Source organism: Leptosomus discolor, chromosome 1 (genome assembly GCF_034619465.1).
Source record: "Leptosomus discolor isolate bLepDis1 chromosome 1, bLepDis1.hap2, whole genome shotgun sequence".
Taxonomy (NCBI): domain Eukaryota; kingdom Metazoa; phylum Chordata; class Aves; order Leptosomiformes; family Leptosomidae; genus Leptosomus; species Leptosomus discolor.
The window spans coordinates 67,226,897-67,250,677 of NC_141391.1; the positions used below are offsets into that span (position 1 = coordinate 67,226,897).

General features: G+C 39.2%; 1 protein-coding gene across 3 annotated transcripts in view; it reads left to right on the top strand.

Annotated features, from left to right (window-relative positions):
* Positions 1-23,781, top strand: part of MCF2L (MCF.2 cell line derived transforming sequence like) — a 158,148-nt gene that overhangs the window by 73,567 nt on the left and 60,800 nt on the right. For all 3 annotated transcript variants that reach the window (XM_086482101.1, XM_086482099.1, XM_009946323.2), the window contains exons 2-3: positions 14,304-14,387; positions 23,558-23,672. In XM_086482101.1, coding sequence (XP_086338227.1) covers positions 14,304-14,387; positions 23,558-23,672 — 199 coding nt within the window. The remainder of the gene's footprint in view (positions 1-14,303; positions 14,388-23,557; positions 23,673-23,781) is intronic.

A 23,781-nucleotide genomic window follows, 5' to 3' on the forward strand; every position in this document is an offset into this window, starting at 1 on the left:
GAAGGCCATAAAACTTCCTATCCCTCTCTTTGTGTGTTTAGAAAGGACTCCTATGCCCGCTTTATCATTGCGTATTTATCAGATAACAAGAGTTAGGTTTTCAGCATACTGTGTTGCAGGTGACAGAAAACTCCTGCTGTCCTATGTAGTCAGCCAAGCATATTGCTGAGGTCTCTCACTAGCAGATGTTTGAGACCGACTTGGTGCTGTTGAGAAGTGAGTGTCAGTGTGTGCACTTGCATATGGTACATCATATGTAGTAGGTTTTCTAGCTGCTCTGAGACTGTTCTTCCTGGAGCCATGTTGTAGCATAAGAGCTAGAAATAAAATGCTGTGAATTGTGATCTTTGTCTGAGGACTACAAGTCAAGATACATTATCTAGGAGCATGCACCTCCACCGAGCTGGCTAGGTGACAGTCCTGGAGAGGAGGGAGTATGGGCTTAGAGCTGAGACCTAGATCCTGTTTCTGACGTTGGGGCAGATGCTGTTACCTGATCTAAGAGAGGTCACTTACTCTGTCTCAGCTTTCACATGTATGAGTATTTACATGACCTGTGTGAGTGGTGTGAAGACTCATTCACTGGTTTTGAACTCTCTTCGAAATCCAATATGCTAGTAATGACCTCATAAAATACAGAACAGTTAAGTAAAACGTTCTAAGAAGTGTTATTTCTTTTAAATCTACCTTTAATTAAAACCACCTGATATCGCTTTGGAAACGCTTGCGTTTTGACATAGTACAAAATGTAATGGGCCCTAAAATGAAATACCAGAATTTAAAATAAATTACCTCAGTTGTATTCTTCAGGTCACATTTTAATGCCATGCACTGAATAGAGCTGCTTTTATCTGTGGTAGATTTATTATAGTACAGCTGACTGGTTTGGGATTATCAACAGTTCCTGCCCTGTGGCAGGTGAGTGGTGAGGACACAAATGTGGGGCACTTCAAAAAATAACCTCTGTGTGGTCTGAGGGTGACCTGTGTTTGTGGGATTGGTTGATGGCTGGGAGTGCTGAAGCAGAAACAGAGCTTTTCACCATCTGCAAATGAGATTTTGTGAGCAGATGTAACCATCAATCCAAGCTTTTTATCCTCATTGTCCTTTTTCCTTGACCTGTCTTGTTGGGAAAGGGCTCTTGTAACACTGTGAAGTCAGGAAAAACAATCTGTTTGTTTTCATATAGTTGTTGCTGTCACTCCCACTCATTGGCTCACTCTTTGTGTTACTGGGTCTGGATTGCTGGTAACTCATCTCAAGTTTATTAATTAACGGGTAGTCCATCACTGACCAATTACTTTAAAGTAAAGCAAGATGGCTGAGCATTCGTGTCTGAAAGATCATATGGAATATTTTGGTTATAGTTTATCTTATTATCTGTTGCCCTATTTCTCATTTTCTTACAAATAAGATTCGTGCATATTCTACTAATGTGACTTTGTAAGTTGAAATACGTGTTCTTTTGGCGGTTCCTGCTGCTTCAGATAGGCTCCTTCATTGGGAAGAGGTGCTTGATGGGTTTACCAGTAAGGAAAATATCCCAGTTTGGTTCTGCCAAAGACACTGGATGCATTTCTGGGGAACTTCCTAACAAAAGGCTCATTGGAAAATGACATCTGCCCCTTGGGAGGTTAATTTCCCTGCGTGGCATAGGGGTGGGTAGTAGAAAAAGATGATGATGATGGATTTACTGGATCATAATTTGTTAAAACTGGAGCTTTTAAACGGAGTTTCTTGACAAAGCACACTTAGGATTAATTTTTTAATGCATTCTTACTCTCATAATCTTTGAACAGTACATGAGTACGTGTGTTCACATTTAAAGCAAACAGCTTGCATCTAATGCCTGCCAGCACTTTATGCAGGAAGCTAAGAAGCGGTAAGTAACCAGCAACCAGCGAGCCCTTCGGAGGACCTCTGAGCCTCCTGACAGGCACAGTTGCTCTGCGTGTAATTTGAAGAAGGGTATTGTGTCCCTGGTGGCTTGGCTTTGACTGAAAGATGGAGTTTTGCACTCTCATTTTGCACTGAAGACGGGCTCGCAGATAAATAGGTCACTGTCTGCGGAACTGTTTTGCACTAAATCGATTAGAAGCAACATGACCTTAAGCCTGATCTCCTTGCTCTACAAAGATACTGCTGAATTGTGGCTGCTTCTGAAGAAAAGCACAGGTGTGTCTAGTTTTTCAAATTTTCTTAGTTACTTGGTTGCAGATCAGGCAGGAACTTAGTTGGCTAACATTATCCTACTGAGGGATGTGTTTCAGTACAAACGCAGAAGTTGCACTCCTTTTGTGTATGTTCATAGATAAATATAATTTACTGTTATGGGTGTGTGTGTTCTGTCCTTGTGTAAATTTGTAATGTACCCTTTTATTTGCAGATGTATTTCTCAGTACATCAGACATATCCGCTAAATCTATTCCTGTATTTTACACGGAAGGTACTTTATTCAGGATTCACTCACGCAGTGATTATGGCGATCAGAACTGCTGTTAAAGCCTACAAGGAGAATTTGCTTTTGCAGAGAGCTGTCCTGCTGTTCCTGAATTACAGTGGGTTTTAATTTTCAATTAATTGCATTTTGTGTAAATATTAGATACATAATTTCTCCTGATTCCTGTTTGAGGTGGGAAAAAGCATAGTTTCTTTTGCAGAATATAATTTGTCATCCCCTAGTTGTTAGTATAGGAGGGTTAATCTAAAATGCATTATTTCTTAAATTCCTTCTGTCAGAGCTTTCTATAGGAACGCTGTTTCTGTCAAGATATAATGAAATAGTGGAGATATTATTTGCTGTTAATAGTGCAGCTACAGTCCGTTGCAAAACTGAAAGCGTGTTTTGTGGAATAGGGAGAACCAAAAATTGCTTCCTTATTCTGGTGCTTGAATTCACATTTCTAGTTCTGTTTTCCGCTTTTGGTATGCGTGACTATTGCAGAGGAGGACCAGAGAAAGACCACTGAGTCCATGGACTGGTGTCTATTTTTGAAATGCCAGATTTAAACGAAACAGGTATGTAAAGGGTGGATCTCCTTGCTAATCTTTAATTAGTATTACTAATTAAATTATCAACATGTGAGTCTGAGTGCTCTGCTTCTCAGTAGTGCTCCATGCTACCAGGGGTAATACCAACAGGCATGCTGCTTAGGAGGAATGAATGGAAGATTTCAGAAAGGTGAGACTAGCCAGATGGAAAGGGTGGAGGGATTAATCAGTCTGAGTAACTTTTGTTCTTTATGTGCATCTTTGTCTGTGCTGAGAGGAGGGGTGGATTTAGGAGGTGGCTGATTATTGTACGTGAGAATGAATGTTTGTTTTAAACTGCAGAACCAAGAAATGTTTTATGTCAAATCATGGTGGTGCATATGTAGGCGTACCAGGACTATTTGTGTAAGCTGCCACGTTTTAATTTGTATTTGATTATTGAGAAATAAGTGAGAAGAGCTGCTTTTGTTAGCAACTGCCAAGGCTTGATTTTTGTCTGTTGACTGCTGCCACTTCTTGTGGGCATGTTCAGTGTGCCAGAGACTGCTTCATCCCAGAGAACTGTTGAAAGATTTTGTGTTTGAAGTGGGCAGAAGCGTTGTCCCTTTCCCTGGTGCTGTTCTTTCTTCTTCCTTCTAACTGCTGTATGGGATATTTTTTGTGCCTATGGTCAGCAGAGGGGAGAAAATGAAAGTGAAGGAGAGGTCTCAGATACTCATCTTTCCATTCTCAACCTTATGAAAGTTTCCAAGGGAAACAATGTGTTCTTGGGGATTGTCAGTCCATGTCCAGGAGTGAGGGTAGGGAGATGGCAAAAAGGATGGGCAAACTGAAAAGAGAAGATGGGTTTGGGATTTGAGCTCAGGACTCGAGTCTTTGTTCTGCTTAAAGACTGTGCAGGTAGTTGTGAGCAGCGCTGGTTCTGGTTTTCAGCATCCAAATTGGGATGAAAACACCTCCTGTCTTGTAGGTACATTGCAAGACTAAATAGTTTCTGATGCAACTTGGGGGTTGCAGAAGCAGGGCGTGGAGCCAGTTAGCAGGCTTTCGCCAAGGGACAGATCTCATGGAGGATCCCTTGTGGAGGTTCTCCTAGTTTTTTTTGTAGGTGAGGGAAGTGTGGAAAGTGGACGATTGGAGTCCCAGCAGAGGTCTTCTGTGCGTGCTTGTAATTGAGGGGAGTGTTCTTAAAATCTGGCTGTCTCAGCCTTAATTTGCAATGAAGGTAGACTCCCTTCAGCTGCTGGAGTCAGGTGCAGCACTTGGGAGTCGCATGTCAAGGGAGCGAATGGTGCAGTGGATGAATCGCCATCATTTGCTACATCTCTGTGTTAAGAACATGACAAAGCTTTATCTGAAAGGACGAAAGCAAGGCAAAGCAGTACCATGCTTGTTTGCCTGTGAGACAGGTATGATGTGATCTTCTCAGAGCTATAGTTCTGCAATGGGAAGGGATCTGCTAGTAGGTGACAGTTTTGCAGCCTGCAAAGCCGTTAGTTGTTGATACGGGACCCTTCTGGAGGGTTGTGAACAGTTCTTACGAAAAAAATTACTGACTGGATTTTTTTAGAAAGCAGTGCTACTTCATCGTGACTCTGGGATATTTCCTCTTTCCTTTGGAAAAGCTGTTGCCTTAGTTTTCGGGGTTTTTTGAGTTTTGTCTTCTGAAAAATTGATATACTATGTAATATATGGTTGTAGACAGATTTTATTAGCCTGAGATTCATCAAGTGTGTCAACATAACTAAATTTTACCCTATTCTGTATTAATATTTAAATTCACTGTACTGAATTTAGTACACAAGTTAGTTTGTATGTGTTCATTTGTTGTAGGGCCATGATATCTAAGTTGGAAATTTCTTTTTTTCTCTTGAGGATGGCGAGGTGGGCTTGGGGACTTCTCACCAGGCAATTCCTTCAGAATTACAGAAAGCTTAGGTTGTACAGGACCCCTGGATGCTGCCCAGTCCTGCCGCTTGCTCCAAGCAAGATTAAAGTTAAAGCAGGTTTCCCAGAAACTTGTCCATGTGAGTTTTGGGTACCTCCGAGGGTGGAGATCGCTTGGCCTTTCTGGGCAGCCTGTTCCAGTGCTTGGCTCTTCTCATGGTGAATTTTTTCCATTGCATTCAGCTGGGATTTCCCGTGCTGCAGCATCTGACTGTACACCTCTCATCCCTTTGCTGTGCAAAGTTTCAGCAAAGAAGTTCACTCATTTCTAATAAGCGTGGGTGTCCTTTAAAAACTAAAAGAAATGCTCCAGACTTCTGTAGAGCACCTCAGTGGTGTCATTGAAACCTGGTACTTACTGGGACCTAGGGCCAAGTTTTTAAAAATCCCCATCTTAAAACCACCGATGTGACTTTTTTTGTTCGTTTGGCCTTTTGTTTGTTAATTTTAAATGTGCCTTCAGTCTCAAAGGAGCAGACTATCCAGTGAGGTCAAATGAGACTTCAGGTGAAAATAGCCACCACTAGAGAAGTTCAAGATCAAAGTTTGATCTTTAGCCTCTTCACTGCACATGATGTATGAGAGATTCAGCCCCTCATCATTACTGTGGTACTTTGAAATGAAGGGACCCTTATATGTTTATTTCCTCAAATGCTGTGTCATATAGATGCTGTGTCTCAGGCACTTCTCTAAGCATCAGATATCCAGAACTTTTTTCATTTATATGGCTTTTCTCTTCAAAATGGAGCCCTACTGCATTTCTGCTTTGTGCAGAAGACGCAAAGCCTTTGAAAATGGAAGAGCAGTTGCTAACGGTGCTTTTTAAAGGTCTTGGCTTTTATAAACCATTCCACAGAGTCTGTGGAATTGTAGCAAACAAAGTTCAGCTTGGCTGTGCTTAGTCTCGTTTTCTGTTTTTATGCTCAGTTAGGTGAGAGAAATTGTGGAGGTCATCTAATTCAGAGTAAGTGATATATCTATTCACTTCTCAGTTTGAACACGACATGGTTCTGTTGGTTTTAAGTTCTAAGCAAGGATTTTGCATTTCTTGAGACAATTACTTGAGACAACTTGTGGACCATGGCTTCTCTTAACAAATAGCAAGTTGTAACTTTTTTAATATGCATCTACTTTGTACTTGGCACATACGAAATATAGGTGGATTTTTTTGTCCCAGGAAGCTTAAGTAATTTCCTTGTATGCCCAAAAGGGCAGATTTTTAAGAGAAAGCTGTCAATCTTTGGACTTGAAGGTCTAGAAAAACAACCTCTCAAAATAGAGGTAACTTCCAGTTAGACTGTTGCGCTTACAGAAACACAATCTAATGTGTTTTTTTTTTTTTTTCAGATGAGGCACTGAAATAAATCCAGTAAATTATATCTTCGTTGATTTGTTTTGCACAGTCAGTTTCCATCAAAAATAACTCCTTGCTTACAGGGCCAGAGCTTTATTTAGTAGAACTTGATTAGTCATTACAGCCGTATGCCAAATTCTCAGATTGAATAATGATTGGATGCTTAATTTGAGACCTAAAAGAGGTAAAAATGGGGGCCTATAAAGCAAAGGAGGAAAGGCTCCTGCCAAACCTCTAGCATGCTGCCTGCAAAGCACTGGATGTGAGTGGCAGACTTCACTATATTGCATTACAGGACTCTTTAGCCACCCATGAGACTTCCTGAACCGTGTCCTGCCTCTGTATTACCTGAAGTAGTTAGTATTAGCAGTGCTTTAGAGACAGTTGGTGGGTTTCATGTTTTTAATGGTATCGGGCAGTAAGCCACAGTGCTTCAAGAGCTGCCTTGTTAACAACTTTGTCATCTGTGTGGTAAGGTGGGGCAGCCAGTTTGGTTATGAACTCAACAACCTCTTCTTTGTAAGTCATCTGTAGTGAAGAGTCCCAAGAATTAGGAAGTTTAGTTATAGCTACAAGTAAACGTGTCTTGGCTGAAAACTAGTCCTCAGCTCTATATAAACCACTTAGTAAACACTTTGCTCTTCCTTCTTTCTCACACCCATGAAGTGCTTCACATCCCCTTTCAAAACATTAGTTTATAGATGTACAGTTCTATGGAAAAGTATGTTTGTGTCAGAGTACCATAAAATGTATTGTTCACTAGAAGTGATTCTAGCCATCCTCCATATTGTTGAAATGGTAAAATTCAAGAAAGATGCTTTACCAGGGTCTGCAGTGACAGGACAAGTAGCACTGGTTTTAAAGTGAAAGAGTGTAAGTTGAGACTGGACACAAGGAAGAATTATTTTTATTTTTTTTTTACAATGAGGGTGGTGAGACGCTCGAACATGTTGCCCAGAGAGTCTATGGATGCCCGCTCTCTGGAAGTGCTCAAGGCTTTGAGCAGCGTGATCTAGTGAAAGTGTCCCGGCCCATGGCAGGGGCGTTGGAACTAGATGACCTTTGAAGGTTCCTTCCAACCCAAACCATTCTGCAACAACCTCACAATTGTTAGCGCTGCAGCCTAATGCTGTGATTAACATCACGTCCTGTTTCCAGTGTTTCAAGCAGTGTGCTGTGCAGGCTTGCACTGTAGCCATGCCTATTGATAATCCTCCTTGAATAAAGGAAGTATAATTTCTCTCCAAAATAGATGTGTACAATAAGCAATTAGATTTTACCACTTTGCTGTTTTATAAAAGTGATTTTAATTTTCACAACAAGAGTAAAATTACGTGTTGTTTAAAATCCTATCTTGCCTCCAAAATAGCACACAAAAATAACATTCTGTTTAGTAGAGTTGCCAAGTACTGATGCAGCTGGTCCTGTGCGTGTTGACTTTTCTGTCAAAGCTTTGGGGCATGATTTGAGATAGTATTCTCCTGCAGAGGGAGGGTTGAAAGCAGCTGGTTTCAGTGAAGAAGAATCTTTGGTTTGGTTGCCTGAAAAGATGTCCACTTTAGCAGGCGTGTTTAAGCTGTGTGATTGCGTCATTAGTTTTTAAGTCATGCTGAAGATGGGTCCTATAATTTGGATGTAGTTCCTCTATTCAGAGTTGATCTTTCTATTTTCTGTGTTTGTAAGACTTCCCCTTCTTTGCAAGGCTTTAGTACTTAGAAAGCAAAATTCCCATAATAATTTTCTCAGACCGCTAAATCTTATTAAACACAGTTGACAAAATCTAACGTTTTAGTTACTTTGTGGAGGCTTGCTTGCTAAAGTACTAAGTGAGACACATCTGGGTCAATCACCTTCTTATCACTTGAGTGCTTGCTGGGGGAACATTCTCTGCTGCTGAGGCTGTATCTAATATTTTTCCATTAAAGAAAAAATAAATCTCTGCTTTTTGCAAAAATCTGCTTCTTGTTGGTGACAAAGTACATCTAATACCCTAGAAGTATTTTTATACTATACACTCAGCATGATTTGCAGCATTAAGGATTTAATGATGTTGCAGTTTTGGCAATATTTGTTAACCCTGTTTTGGGGGCGTTCTTCCTAGCAGTCTGAAACTATCCTGCAAGAACAGAAAAGGATTTACCAGCAGGCAAATAAATTTTATTTGGCTTTTTTCATGACATTCTGGAAAGAGGATGAAGGGAATATTATTGTTGCAATAGTGTGTGTATTCCATACGTACCAGGTGAATTTTTGCTTTTAGAAAGTAAATCCATGTGATGGTGTTGCTGCCCTTTATCCCCAAGTCCTCTTTGCAGCTGACAAAAAGTTACGGCACGATTCAAAGTTCCCCTTCCTTCTCAGTTTGGGAAAGGAGTAATTATCACAACTTGAAATAGCATGAAGAACATGTCTTTCTCACCAAAACAGTTTAGGTGCGCCTAAACGCTAAACAGATTAGATGCTATAAATTGTAATGCTTTCATATTTCTCGCAACAATTACAGTATCTCCTCCCCCTGCTTTTTTTTTTTTTTTTTTTTTTTTTTTTGCATAGCTCCTAGTATGATTTGTCTGGTTTTAGGTTTTCTTCAAGTATAAAGAAATGTTAGGTCTTGTGTTGATCTCTGGGTTGGCTTCCTAATTATTACATAGTTTTCTTCTAGTTACAGATCAGCTATTTGAGTACTCTTGTAAGCCTAGCCAATCTTAATGCTGCTTCCTGAGAAGCTGTGGGACTACAGAGTATGTGTGTCAAGAAGGTGGGCCCGATAAGAGGAAGATGATGTAGTTTTTAGCACTGATGGTATCCTGTAAGTACATGTACTATACAGGGAAGCGAGAGGATTTTATTTCCTCTGACGTTTGTACTTTGAAGTGATATTATTTACACAAACTAAGACTGAGAACTTTATTGCCTCTTGCAAAAGTGGAGGTGGAAGAAGGAAGAGAACAAAGACAAATACATCCTTTGACATGCATAATAAGCGGACAAATAAAAAAAAAAATTAGAGAAGCGTTTGAAAGAAACATAAATCTTGGTTGGCTGTCAAAGTATGCTTTTGAGCAGCTATTTCATAATTTCAGTCAAGAAAATGAGGACTGTTACATCTTTTGTTGTCTTGTGCCAGCCCAGCAGCACTGCATTTGCTGTACACCCCAAAAGTTTTTTTCAAAAGAAGGATCAGTGATTAATCTCCCTGCATGAAACCAAACCATCATCCCCATAGTTTTGTAGATAGTCCTGTGCCAAAGCTCCAAGCCTGTGATCTCAAAGAAGAAACAGATGGGATTTTTTTTTTTTCCTTTAATTGTAATTACAGGAAGCAGGAATTACTTAGGTGAAGCAGGTGGTTCAGGAGGCATCTATATAATACAAAGATTTTTTTGTTTTCTGTTATTTCACACAGGACAAGATTCCCTCTCTTCTATTTAAATACCGGAACTGCAGCATTTCATGATTAATTTATGTCTTTTCTATGTAGTCATGGTGTTCTTTAGGTATGATTAAAGGAGCAGTTATCAAGTTTCATTTCAATGGAATCATTTAAATATTACCAAACTTATGGATTATGAAAAGTGCTGCTGCAGAAATGTCATGGGCTCTGTGAAAGATCTGAATGGTCATGGCTTCTGATACATAAGTCATTAAAAACACCACTCAAACCGTAAGTGCCTCTGTCCTCTGTGCGTGGGCTTATAATAGAGGCAACATCACTCCTAAGGTTTTAGATTTTCTTTAGCAGTACTGCTTCCAAGTCTTGACTCAACTAGATCCTTACTTAACATTGAAAATTTATGGGAGTCCAGCCGAGCCTATTGTAGCAGTGGGCTGTACAGACATGCTATTCTATGCGTCTTGTGGCAATAGGATATGCAGTCCTAGAAAATGAACTGCTGTTAGTAATGCTGCAGAAGAGGAACTTGCATAAAGCATGATTTGCTGAAAAGAAAAAGTATCTCAGCTTAGGTATCTTCTTTTATGCACCAGGGTTCTTGAAAGGTGCTGTCTTTTCTGACTAGGAGAGGAAATGGGAGGTGTAGCTTGACTGTAGGCTGTTAAGCTTTTACAAGTAAAATTCTCACATACCTGCATCATTTAAAATATTTTTTGACACTCAGTGCCATACAAAGCTGTTTGGAGAGCTAGGTTACTTCTTTTCTATTTGTGCTAGCAATTGGGATGCTGGTGGAGGTGAAGAATTTGTATTTCCTGCTTGCTTGGGATATTTTAGCTCACCAGAAATGAACAAGTTGCAAGAGCACTGTTTTAGCTGTGTGATAATTTCCCTCCTAAATACACCTCAGCAGAGAGCTGCCTTTTGCATGAGAATTCCAGTGGTTTAATCACTCACTTTTCCTGGCCCCTTGTTTTGATTTCAGTGTAGTCAAATAAAATAGAAATTAACTCTTCCTAAAGGTATTTCGAACTGGTGAGTTTCAATACTTAGTTTATGAACACTTGCATGAACTCCTCATCAGCCCAGTGTGGCTATAGATAGCACATGGACCCGAGGAACTCGGCCTGCAGCTGTTGTGCCTGAGTGCACCTAGCACAGAGCTTGCAGGCATCATCACTATTCAGCTGCAATTTTTAAAATTCAATTTTAAAGCTGGAAAGCTCTCTTGGCATCTTGACTAGGTCATTAATTTTGTGTGGCTTAGTGCGGAAGAGGGCTATCTTCACCAGCTCTGCTGCTCCTGACCCTTCCTCCTTTGGGGGCTACACAAAGGAGCTGACTGTTAGAGATGGTGGTCGGGGGGTGAAGATGAAGACAGAAGAATGAGGAAATGAAAGGTTTGCCTCGAGGCTGAGAGATGAAGGGACTGCTCTGAAAGTCATTATCTTGCATTTATAATTACCAGATGGGAGCATGCTTTAATTAAGAGATTTTTCAAATGAAGACCCCCTTCGTAAAAGGCATTCAACTATTTGAGTGGGTAGCCTGTTCCAGAGGAGAACCAAACCAAAACTGGTTGAGAAAAAAAGAAAAAATTTCTTCAATTTGAGGTGTGAATTTCATAGACGGTTTTCAGGAAAAATCTTGCTGACTCAGCAAGAAAGGGGAGGAGGAAACATTATTTGTAATTGCTTTATTGTGTGCTACTGGGATCTGTGCTGAAAGGCATAATTGTGTCCGTATGTGTACAAACAGGTTGACTTTCAAGTTGATAAAAAGTAATGGCTGTAGAATTTAATGCAGAACTACTCAAAGGTGGTGTAATTCCGGCTGGCTCGGTGGGAATTGGATTAAACCCGTTACAAGAGGCTCATGAGTCGTGTCTGGAGACTTTTTTTCCATGTAATGTAGATACAGCCTGTTCAAACTCCCCTCCAGCGTTGTCTTCTGTGAAAACAGTTTTGCTTCAGCATGTCGGGCAAACTCTGAATGATGATGAGTTTTGGTTTGATCAGGAAAGAAAGAGGAACCTTTTACCACTAAGTGAAAATCTTGAGTGACATTGATCATTTTCTCAGATCTGGGTTTCTTCAGGGCTTACTGGCACCAAGTAATTCAAGCACAAGTTATCTTTGTGCCTGTGTGCTTAAATCTGTCGTCCTGCTTCATTTGAAATGCAGCCAGGTGCCTTTGATGGGATGGGGTCAGGCCCCTCTAAGCCATCTTCCTCCATCATAGAGACAGGGCTATCAAAGCAAGATTTAAAATTGAATTAGAAGATGATTATATCTGTAAGGCTGTGGTTCATATTTTTAAAGGGAAAGACTTTTTTAAATAAGAACCATGTATTTAACTCATCCTTTTATGTTAGTAAGATGACACTTCTGTCCTCTCTTACACTCATAATTTAAATGCTACACAATGTGGTTTTTAAAGTACCTCCAGTTGTTGGCTTAGAAAAAAAATCTTTGTGCATTCCCAGCTATTATGTGTGTCCAGTTTTTAAAAATAATGGTGCTGCTCCTCCAGTGGCAAACACACTGGCTCTCAAATTTGAGTTAAAACTGAGTTTACAACCAGGATAACACTGTCTTCTCAGTGAAATGGTATTTGACCGCAAGGTTGGGGGCTGCCCTGTGCTGATTGCAAAGGCTGCTGTTCCTATCAGAGAGAACGTTGGGGCAATCAAATCTAGACTCGTGTCTTTAGCTGACAGAGGTCAGAATCTCAATGGGATTGATCACACGGACACATGAGGAAATGGCGATCATTACGTACCTGGGAAACATAAAGAGTTTCCCTGGCTTATGAACATCTTGCCTGCTTGCATGCTGTGTGTCACGTATTTACTACGTATGCAAAACATGCCTATTTTATTACATCCTTACGCAATAATGGAAATTATTTTTGCATGTGACTGTAGGCAGGATGGCATATTACACAGTAATTACATTCTTTTCCTTTTTCCCATCTCCCATCAAATAATAGTTTATATTCAGGTAAATGGGTCCACCTGCAGGCATTGGTTTGCAAAGTCAGGGGTGTTTACTTTAGTTCCTCCTGCAGCAGGTGGGCTCCTTATATTAAAAAGTACTGACAGCAAAAATAAAATCTCAAATCCTTTTTCCTTTGGAGTCCCCTCTTCTGGAAACGACTTGGCCATCTGATATTGGTCTTCTGAAAGATCTGTGTTCAGTTTTCTCTTAATAACATTGAGATGATGACCAAACTGAAGGTCTGGGTGAAATATGACTTAACAGTTAAATGTATCCACTTATGGATTTGACAGCATGGTATGCAGAGGTCTTCTGATCAAGCAGCAGTTCACCGGATGCAGAAAAATAGCACTGATCAGTGTGTGACCTTGAAAGTGGTCATGGATCTTCCTCTGTCCAACTGGCCAAAAGGGAACAGAGAAGTTCTGTTTCCCAGTATAAGTTGTTGCTTATCTGGAAGAAGTAACTGAAAGTGGGGGTTTTTGCTGTTCTCAAATAATTGCAGTTCTCAGAATTTTACACACATGAGAGTCACTTCTAAAAGTGAGTGTCTCACCCCTTAAGATCTAGCATTGGGAAGATCTCAGTAATAGCAAATTCTTTCCTTGAGGGCCAGAGCTCTACTCCTGTTTGGTCAGCTTGTACTTCAAGGCAGATGACACCCTTACATCACTTTTAGGTTTTTACTTAATTTTCCTGTGCACGTTCACAGTTCTGAGTGTCAGATTTGAGTCTTATCTTAATGGCATTTCAATGTATGTTAAAAAACCAAAACTTCTCTATACAATGTCAGATTGAAATAAATGTCCAAAACCAAATAATGAAAATGCTAGGTTATGCTTTCACTACTTTTCAATGAGGCTAAAGATGCAGAATAAGTAATTTTTAGGAATTGCAAAAGAGTAAAACTTTTTGTTTCCTTGGAAAAAAATCAGATCATAGTTTAATGAATGAGGCAACTCTGTCATGAAGTCTTTATCATGCTCAGCGAAACTTATGTTTCTGCTTGACCTCTGGAAACACGGAGTGGGAAATGTCTCTGCTCAAATACTGTGGCAGAAAATGAGGACTTGAGGAAGCAGTATGTTTGCCGTTAAGCTAAAGTGGAAGGGCCAAGATAAAAGATTAAGCAATGCTTTTCACAGTTGAGGTATGAATGTGTCTGTGTGTGTGTGTTCAATGTGAGGATGTACTTTCAAGCCTGTTCTGCCTACCTTGTTGAATGCTGTTGCCTTGGGGTATTTGAACACTAGACAGCAGGTTGGAGGGATCATAAGTTTCCCTTTTCCCTGTGAGTTGAGAAGATTTTGATTAAAAATTGAATTTGATATGTAAAAGCCCCACTGTCTAACATAATTTCTGAGGAATATTAGCTCTACAGTGTTTGGTTCAGTGACATCCCATACTGCTTCCGAGTGTCAGCAAATGACATTACTCTTTTATCAGTACTCTGTTCAAAGGAAATGCTTGAAAAACTCCAAACATTTTTACATATTTTTCAAAACTTAGACAGTTTTCTGGGTGTTTGTGTTCTAGGGATGATTTTTTTTTTTTTGATCTCTGCTGTGAAATTTTACATAAAATGACTTTGCAATGCAAATTTTTTTTTTCTCCACAGATGAAATCATGCATCAGGATATCATTCCTCTCTATGCTGCAGATATTCAGGACCAGTTAAAGAAACAATTTGCTTACCTGTCAGGTAAGACTATGGTGTTTGCTCCTATATACATTGCCTAGATGTATGGTTCAGCCTGTTGTGCTTTCACAGTTTCTGAGGTCTCATATAGCAGAAATTCCTATTTTATGAGGAACTCCAAATACACACTATAAAGACTTGTTATTTAAGGATTTACAAAAAGAGGATTTATTTTTTTTAAAAAAAATGTAATAGACATTTTAAATTATAGTTAATTATCCGGTATCCAGGATAATGGGGTGGAGTTGAGGACAGGATAAAAGAATTAATGGGTCAAAATAAACAAGGAAGTGCTAATGAGCCTGGTACAGCAACATGTGGTCCTGTGGTCAGTGCTAAGGGAGCTGTGGGTACTTACGCTGTGCTCAAGGACAGGGCTCAAACACTAATCTAGAGCGCTCTGAGCTAACTCAGCCCTCACTGAGAACTGGCGAGTGCATCATGGGTGCGCTGGTGGTTGCTGTGGTCTTGCAGTCCTTGGCCCACAGGCTCAGCTGCCACTGGCTCTGATACTGAAGCCCAAGCTGACCCCTTGGTCTTGACCAAAGTGGTGGAGTGAGCACCGTGGTATACCACATTCCCCCACAGCCTCAGTGCTGGGGTCAGACACGTGTAGCATCAAGTTCTGAGGTTTTGGCTTGGTATCACCACCTACCTTCTGAAGAGGAGCCTGCTTTTAGGTGTAAAGCTGTCTCTAAAAGCAGTACAGCCATGTTCACACAGTGCAGAGTGTCTTTACCCCTGTATAACCTGTGCCAGGTAGGTGATGGGGGCCTGTGTTTATGCCATGCAAGTGTTTGTTGCTGACCTTGGTCCATCTTGATGCTGAGACCACAGCTGCTGATAACAGGTAAGGAAGATAGTGCCTTTGCTCACCTGTGTGGCAGGTGTCTGATAAGCTTCTGGGTTTGTTTTCCCGCCTTCCTGCCTGTAAAGCTCTTGCGGGTGCACAGCAGTGAACTTGCTAGAGTTACTGCCCTGCCCTGCCCTGCTCTCCGATACCTAGAGAGGGAGAGCATCAGTGGCTTAGAGAGCTGCCCTGGCTCCTTCACATAAAGAAGATTTACCTGTCTAGGCTGAAGCTGAGCTTTATGACTGTACCCTGTTCCTTTGAATCCATTCCTGCATCAGATCAAGAGCCACGGGGAATGAAGCAATGTCTTGTTTTGCTTGGCAAGATTGCTAATTGAATCTTGTTGAACTTCTAATTAACCATTAATTATGATTTATTCCTGCCACACAAGCTAAACGAAATGTGGGTTTGTGGTAATGACTGTGTTTTCTATGGGGTGGTGGTAGCACTTGGAAATAAGATTATTCTGTTTATGAAGTTGGCTGTTCATGCTCTATTTGAGATGATGGTTTTTAAGGTACAGTTCTTTTCTGGCAGTTTATTTTTTTGACTTTCCAAGCTCTTCCTTCTCATCCAGGGGCAGAAAATGGCTCGTGATAGTGTTATGCAAGAATCAGGCTATCTAAGAAACTGTAAGTAGGGTTTACATTTTGCCCCTCTGAAGCGAGGGGGAAAACTGGTGGCTACAGTAGACAAATAAAATCTCACTGAGCCCAACTGGAGATTGATCACGTCTCACGACTGTTGAGTTCGCATAGCCACAAGCGTCTTCAGCACTCATTACATCCACTGTGCAGTGCAGCTTAGAAGAGCAGCCATTGCTCATTCTATTTTCTTCTGTTTATTCACCCTCATGCCTATTAGAAGTCTGTTTTGTTTGCCTGAAATAGTAGGACAGCTGCACTACTGTGGGCTGTGACTATATTCTCTGTTGTATTTTATTATTCTCGGGCAATTTGACTGTTGGGCATTTTCATTTCTCTTCGGACTTCAGTTCTTTTACCCTAATATTCTCCTGCAGGACACTGACGGGTTAATTTTCTGTGGTATATCAAACAGTGGTGTTGTGGGTTCTGTGAACAAAGGAACAGAGCTAATATTTTGGTACGTGATTTATGTACAATTTGTTTGTTCTTGCAGTTGTGTTTACAAGTGGCTTTGCTGTAATGCCACTGAAGACATTCACAGTGTGTGTGAAGGGTACTTTTTGCTTTATTACTAAGTTGCCTTGGAAATAGAATCTTAGGACATGGCATAAAACTCATTAAAATGAAAGTCCATAGATTACAAATACTTTTGGTAGATAGCATCTTTGCAGGCATGGTGAGTTGCAGAGTGTCTTAGATGCAGTTAGGTTTTGATTTTTGGCTTTTTAACAGCAATACGACATATACTTGTGAATTGCTTTAGTTTCTCTAATAGGATGTATCTAGGTCTCGTGGGACACTTTCTTGAATAGTGAATGAATCCTAGTCTGCTTCTGTGGCTAAAGGCTGTAGCCTTTCTCAAGCTACTTTCTGTGTTTTGGTCTAAATCGGGGTCACTTGTCTTTCTTGATCTCTTCTCCTGTGCAGGTGCAAAGTAATTAGGGTCCCTCATTCTACTAGATTATAATGGAAATGCTACAGGGACATCCAAATTAGGCTTGAAATGAAACAAAATAAATCAGAAACTTACATTAATGCTTCACTTTTTCAGTAAATGTAGCAAAGTGCAATGAGATCAAGGTGCTGAGTACTCCTACAGGTGCTGAAGGCTCTAGCTCTTGCTCTTGCTCAGCAGTGAGTATGCAATCGTGTGTTCAACTTAAATCTAATGGAGAGGCAAGCTGTAGGTGAGGTTTTTAATCAGTCATTCCCATAACAAGTTTATAAACCCTGAAGTTAATATTTTACCTCAGCCTCAGCTGTTTACTTTTTCCCTTGGAGTTTTTTCTTTCTGTGGAACAAGGTTCCTACCTTTGCAAGAATTGTTGCTCTCTTTTGTTGTTGCTGGGCTGTATTCAATGTGCTTCACTGTTTCACCTACCTTACTTTTTTCTTCCTTTAATTAGTATTTGTGCAACCACTTTTTCTTCTGCCTTGCAAAGAATCTTCTGCCCCCTCTGTTTTTGTTTTTTTTTCTTCTTATCCTCACAAAGGACATTGGAAGGTCCATTTAAAAGTCTCTGGAAAATGTATTCCTTACAGTCTTTCATTCACATTTTACATTCTCTGTCATAAGTATTTTCTTTTCTCTTTCCTTTATCGGAAAGTTGCTGTGTGACTTTCATACCCAACTTTGCAAATATCTGTCATTGCTGTATGCAGATATGTTAAAATAAATGTAGATGAAGAAGACTGTGCAGACAGGTCTGTAGATTTATATGCATCTTAATTCTTACAAGCTATGTGATGTGCAAATGAGACTCTTGGCTACCATAAGTACTGAACCAATTATTTCAACTCACTTCCCTTTGAATGCCTCTTCATGCATTGAACAACTTCAAAGTATTTCCATTAAAGGAAATACAAATACAAGTTCACGGTACACGCATTCGATTCATAGTTGTTTTTCCTGCTGTTGAAAAAGTTAGCATTGGTACTAGCTTTCAAAATGCTTATATCTTTGGCCCTTTAAATTATCATTCTAAATAATAAGCTGCTCCTTGCTCTCTGTAACTTTATTTACTTGGCTGTGCTCCTGCTCTCCTCTGTGTAAATGACCTGAAAATACCTCACTGGTTAAACTGTTCCCTTTGAAGTATCCACGGGCTCTGAGCCTGCTTGTAAAGTTGTGTTTGAGAACTTCTGAGTGAATCCTGTACCACATATATTGCATCAGTTAGGTAAAAATATCACCTTGATTTTTGTTGCCGATGTAACATAATCAATGTCTACGGTTGTGTATTGACGATGGAAGAGGCATTACTTAGCAGTTTCTGTCTTGCACAGGTATAAGCTTGACTGCTGTTTTATATTCACTGTGCTAAACCCCTTGCCTGTAGAGATTAAAAAAAAATAGTAGTAAAGAAAAAGACAAAGGAAAAAAAATGAATCCTTGGCTAACAGATCTCCAGCTCAAATACATTCAGGTGCAAATTTAGTTATTGCAATCTGATTTCTAAGCAAGTATACTTACTGCTGATCAGCCTGGGTAAAATGCAGCTTGTGAGGTTATACAAGTAAAACTAGTCTCTCATTTCCAGGAAAGAATATTTTAATAAATTCCTCTAGATTCTGTTTTTCTTTGCAAAGGATATGCAATGGAGCTTTTATCCATTACCTCATTGAAGTCTGCATGTAATTTCTAATACTCTGGGTAGTCTAGTTAAGTATATTATGCAAGTAGGAAGAAGAAATTCTTTATCAGAAACATATAAACATAATAGCTGAACCATCACAACAGTAAAGCGAAATCTGTAGTAAGCCTTTCACTTATTCCTCACTTTTGACATGACTACAAACAAGATTACTTTTACTTATGTTAGATCTTCTGAACCAAAGTTGTAGATCTGAGCCATTTAACAAAGATGATGCTCTTGAATCTTTTGCGTGAATATTGATCAACATAGAGAACATACTTTTTTCTTATAGTCCGAGTACCATTTCGTTTGCATTATAGATTCAGGCTAGAAGACCTACCTCTTTGCTGCTTCATCATCTAATTATATCCAGCTATGTTGCTTCCTTTTTGTGGCATTGGATGGACTGCTTTTGAGAATACCTTTTCTTAGGCAAACAGGAGCAGAATAATTAGGGAAACATTACAAAATAATCTCCTGCTTCTCTTTCCTGGAATTCTGAGCAACCTCTGCCAGTCATAAATTTTGCTGGCTGTACCAAAAACAGTCGCATGTTTTTCACAGGGTTGTGAGGAATTACCCTTTTGTGTGTGTGTGGTTTTTAGCATCTGTACAATTCATAGTTTTTATAATTTTCCCTGTCAATGCCATTTTACATTGAAAAGAATAGTAATTATTTCTCATTTGAGATTGTTTTTAGATACCAAGCCACTAGTATGTCTCTTGATTAGAATTTGTGTAAAACCGTGTTGCAATTTCCTTGTCTTGGCACTTCTCTTATCACCCTACCTGGTTAATGAGGAAAAAAAAAAAAAAAAGAAAACAAACTCAAAAGAGATTGCAGCTGTGATGGGAAAAGTTAGATGTAGCAGAATATGAAGAATAAATGCTAAATTAGCTAGACTTAAGGTAAACTTTACCAGTCCCATCTCACAGTAGCATGGCTAGTTTTCCAAGGATCATTTTTCCACTCCTTTCATACATATTACAATTACAATATTCTGGGTCCACAAAATTTTAACAGTTGGTGCTATTGTTTAAATAATTGTATATAAAAGTTAGGAACACAAAGTGCTTTTTCCGAAGCACAATTAAGTCATTTTGCTACTTAACCTGTGGAGCTAATGCAATTCAACGTGTTTTTAAAATGTGTGTTTCTCCAAAACACAGGGCTGTTGCTGTTATAAAACGCTGGCCTTAGACCAGTAGATCTATTTAGAAGAGCTCCAATAACTAGAAGTTTACTAGAATTGTAGAGGTTTATCCACTGAAAAATTTTCATTTTAGTGTTTTCTTTGATACTACATCTGTTAAAGAATTTTCAGTTGAATGGGTTGCCGAAGTCAGTTATAAATAAGTTAATAACAAAGTTTTCATTTAATGAAGGCTCACAGAAATAGGGTGGAAGCAGATCTGCTCAATTTAAAGTGGTGGTGTGGTTTTATTATTTTTAATTGTGGACATACTCTTCAGTGCTCTTCCGTAATGTTTGCGTTTTTAGACTGAAAAGTAATAATCCTCTCATTTGGAGAATGCTCCTTACGGCTGCATGTTATGAGACAAGTCTCAAGTAATTCTTAGTATCATTTCAGGTAAAATGTGTGCGGACTGATTGCACGGACTTAAGGACTGATGCATTCTCTTCTGCTCTTTGCAATAAACAAAAAATAAAACTGGCACTCAAGTGGCGTTTGTTTAGTATTTCAAAAAGAAGTAATACTGTATGTTTTTCAACGTTTTCACAGAATCACAAAATCAGAGGATGGTTTGAATTGGAAGGAACAGTTAAAGATCATCTACTCCAAACCCCTGCTGTGGTTAAGGACATCTTTCACTAGATCAGGTTGCTCAAAGCCCCATCCAAGCTGGTATTTGCATAGTCACAACAGTGTTTATATTTTTTGACAAAAATATGGGGGTTTAATGTCCTTTCAGAAATTTAGATTTAAAAAAAAAAAAAAAAAAAAAAAAAGACTAAGATCAGACTAAGAAAATGCTCTAAATGCTCTCAAAGAGATACTTCATTGTCTTAGGAAAATGTAAAACTGTTAAATTCCAATTGTATAGGTCAGTGCATTCCTGCTTAAGCCTAAAAATAGAAGAGTGGGCTTGTGTGTGCCATTGTGGATAGAACTTGCCCAGCAAAAAAGTTTAGGCTGTTCCACAGCTGTGGCTAAAATTTCGGGTCTGTGAGCTAGAGGGGAAAGAGATGATTTTCTAATGGTTATGACTGAGGTAATCAGATGTAGTCACTTTACTGATAGACCTGAATTTATTAAAATATTACAGTTAAATCACTGCTTTTTTGTATGATGATTAAAATTCCAGTCGCTCATTTTAAAAATGGCTGTACAAATTGAATTATTTTCGTGAGTTGCAGCACTCGTAGTGTTCATCTAAGTTTTCGTATCCTTTTTTGTAATTGGGTGTATATAATTCTGAGATGCTGGAAGGTTATTATGTGAATTGGTTTTAATAACCTTAAACCTGTGTTTCAAGAAGGGTGAGAGAAGTAAATGTCATTTTGTCACTTGAATGCTTTCCCTCTCGCTAAAAACAGAACCAACAAAACCCAACCTAGCTTCCTAAACTTTCCCTTTTATCTCATCCACCTAAATTCTATGGCTGATTTATTTCTGGGAGAAGGGAAGAAAATAACATTTTACACAGCTAATTTAGGAATAAACTGTGTAATCTGCTTTTGCAGAGGTGAAGCAAGAAAAAGTGATACCAAATAAAGGAAAAAAAAAAGAAAATTATTCATTGCTGCATCGGGTTCATTATGAAATAAAAGACACTTAAAAAAGTGATCCCACCTACTGCTTTTACTGTTGTTTAATACAAACATAATTTATATGTTAGGATTTTTACTTTGTCTTGTTTCCTATGCCCTTTTTGTAGCTTGCTGTGATGAGCACCCATGAGTGACTCCTTTGCTGGAGTGGCCTGTCTTCCATTGATGGCCATGTATTTAATGTTGCGATATAGAAAGCGACTTCTTTAGGTCATAGATGTAAAAGCTGAAATTTTACAGAATTTATTATCTATAGCACTTCAGGTCACTCACTCTGCCCTAAACTCTTCTCAGCAGCGAGGTCCTGATAAGGAAAAGCAGTTGAGCAGCATTTGAAGGTATACGTCTGCTTAAGTGTCCCAGCAGGAAAATACTGGAGAAAAAGATAATCGGTGAACGAGGATTTTCTAACAGCATATAGCAGGGCAGGGTTGTCTCCACCCAAGATAATCATGGATGACTGTGTTGGAAACTGAAAATTAATAGGCAGTGTCAGGGCGGGATGACTCTATTGGCCTTTGACAATCAGTGGCGGTCTGGAAACTTCCTGAAGGTCATCGTCCGGGCTTCTGCTTTTAGGACATGTCCTGCAAGCCTATTGTTGTTCTTCTTTTGTTCTGTATGTCCTATTTATAGAAATTAAGTAGAACAAAGCAAGTAACCAATGGGGATACAGCAAATAATGTATAGTTGTAACTAAAAATAGATATTCTAGAGAGACCAGAACACCTCATGAGCAATAGAAAGAATCATTATTATGCTTGAAAAATGTTTTTAATGAGAGGGGAAAATGCTTTGGTTGTGAGAACCTGGGTAGAACAAAAAATAATAAAATCAAAATTGGTCTTAACTTACATTCGTGCTGTGAACATATATATAGCTAAAATTAACTCCCTTGACCGAGCATTGGCACCATTGGATGTGTCATAAACGTTATGTTTGCAAACTTATGATATTTGCATAGTAGTTGCATTTTGTTGTTGTTTAAATGCATTCAGAGCACATTGTTTTCTGATGTAGTTTGATTTCAAGAGCTACACAGTGGTAGCACCATATTGCCTGTAAGCTGGTAGATTGAAGTCAGTTTCACCACAAATTAACATAAGGATACTATTTGAGCTCTTCTAATTACATGTGGCTTTGGAGGGAAATGGTGGTTTCTTTTATCAAATAAATCTGAGCTCAAATATATCGCTGCTTTTTCTGGTGAGGTTAGATGCAAAGGCACTGGAAGTAGGTAACAGAACACTGTAATCTTCACAAATCGCTCTTGCTGTCTGATCAGTGTTGTTAATACAGTTTAAACTGATTTCTGCACAACTGTCATATTTCAAGGCTGGAAAAAATATCATTGTATTTTATCAAAGTAATTTTTGGCTGGTTTTCTTCTCTTTTTGAACTGTGAAGCAAAGATAACTTTCCAGCAATGTGTCCTTGCCACCCCCCAGCTGTTAACTTCATGCAGTTGGTAGGGCTCAGCAAGCAGTCTTTACGAAAATACGCTTGCTTAAGACATGAAATGTTAGCATTGCCTTTAAAAAAAACCCTTACATTTTGCATATAAAAATGTGTGTGAAGTACATTAAAAAGCATTGAGTTTGTGAATTCTGCCCAGTGACGCAAATGGCAGAAGAGAGACAGATAGTGGTATCTAGCTCATCAGCAGCCATACTGCACTGTAGGTGTTCAGCTTTGCTTTACCTTTTATAGGTAATCCGAGAAGTTGAACAGAAAATCTCATTTGAAACACCTCCCCCCATTTCTTTTTATGTTCTAGCTCTTCTTTTAGATCATCCTGGAAACAGAGCAGACAGCTGAGCGGCTGGGGAGTTGCATGAATGGTGAGAAGGTTGAGTTCGGTTCAAGATGGAGTCTCGCCTACTTAATTCTGAATTAACTTTTTTTTTATTCTAAATGAGTTTATTTCGTTCTCCAAATCGGTTATATTTGCGTATAGTTGACATTTATCAAAAGAAAGATGCACTGCCATCTGGTGTCAAAACTGTGTTCATATAAGCCAAAACATTTGTACAGAAAAAAATCTAATGTGGCATAACAAGTTCCTTCCTATGAAACTTCCTAAACTTAAAAAGAGACTAGACTGTTCAGTATAAACAGTGTCCACACTGGTGAGCCCTGCACCAAAAAAAATGAAGAAACACGTCGGTTTCATTACTGGGAAGTTGCAGCCTAGGTTAAAGGGACTTGTGTGTAAACACATCTGCTGCTTGTTTCTTTTGTAGGTGGAAGAGGGGGAGATGGATGCCCTGTTATCACCTTTCCAAACTATCCAGCTTTCAGTGAGATCCCCGAGAAGGAGTTCCAGAACGTCCTGACCTACCTGACAAGCATCCCAAGGTGCGCATCTGTCATAGGAGAAAATAACTTTTTATGTGCTAAGTGATTATTTTTTTTTAAATTTTTTTTTTTTTTTTTGCATCGGTCGCTTATGTGATGGTGTAAAGGT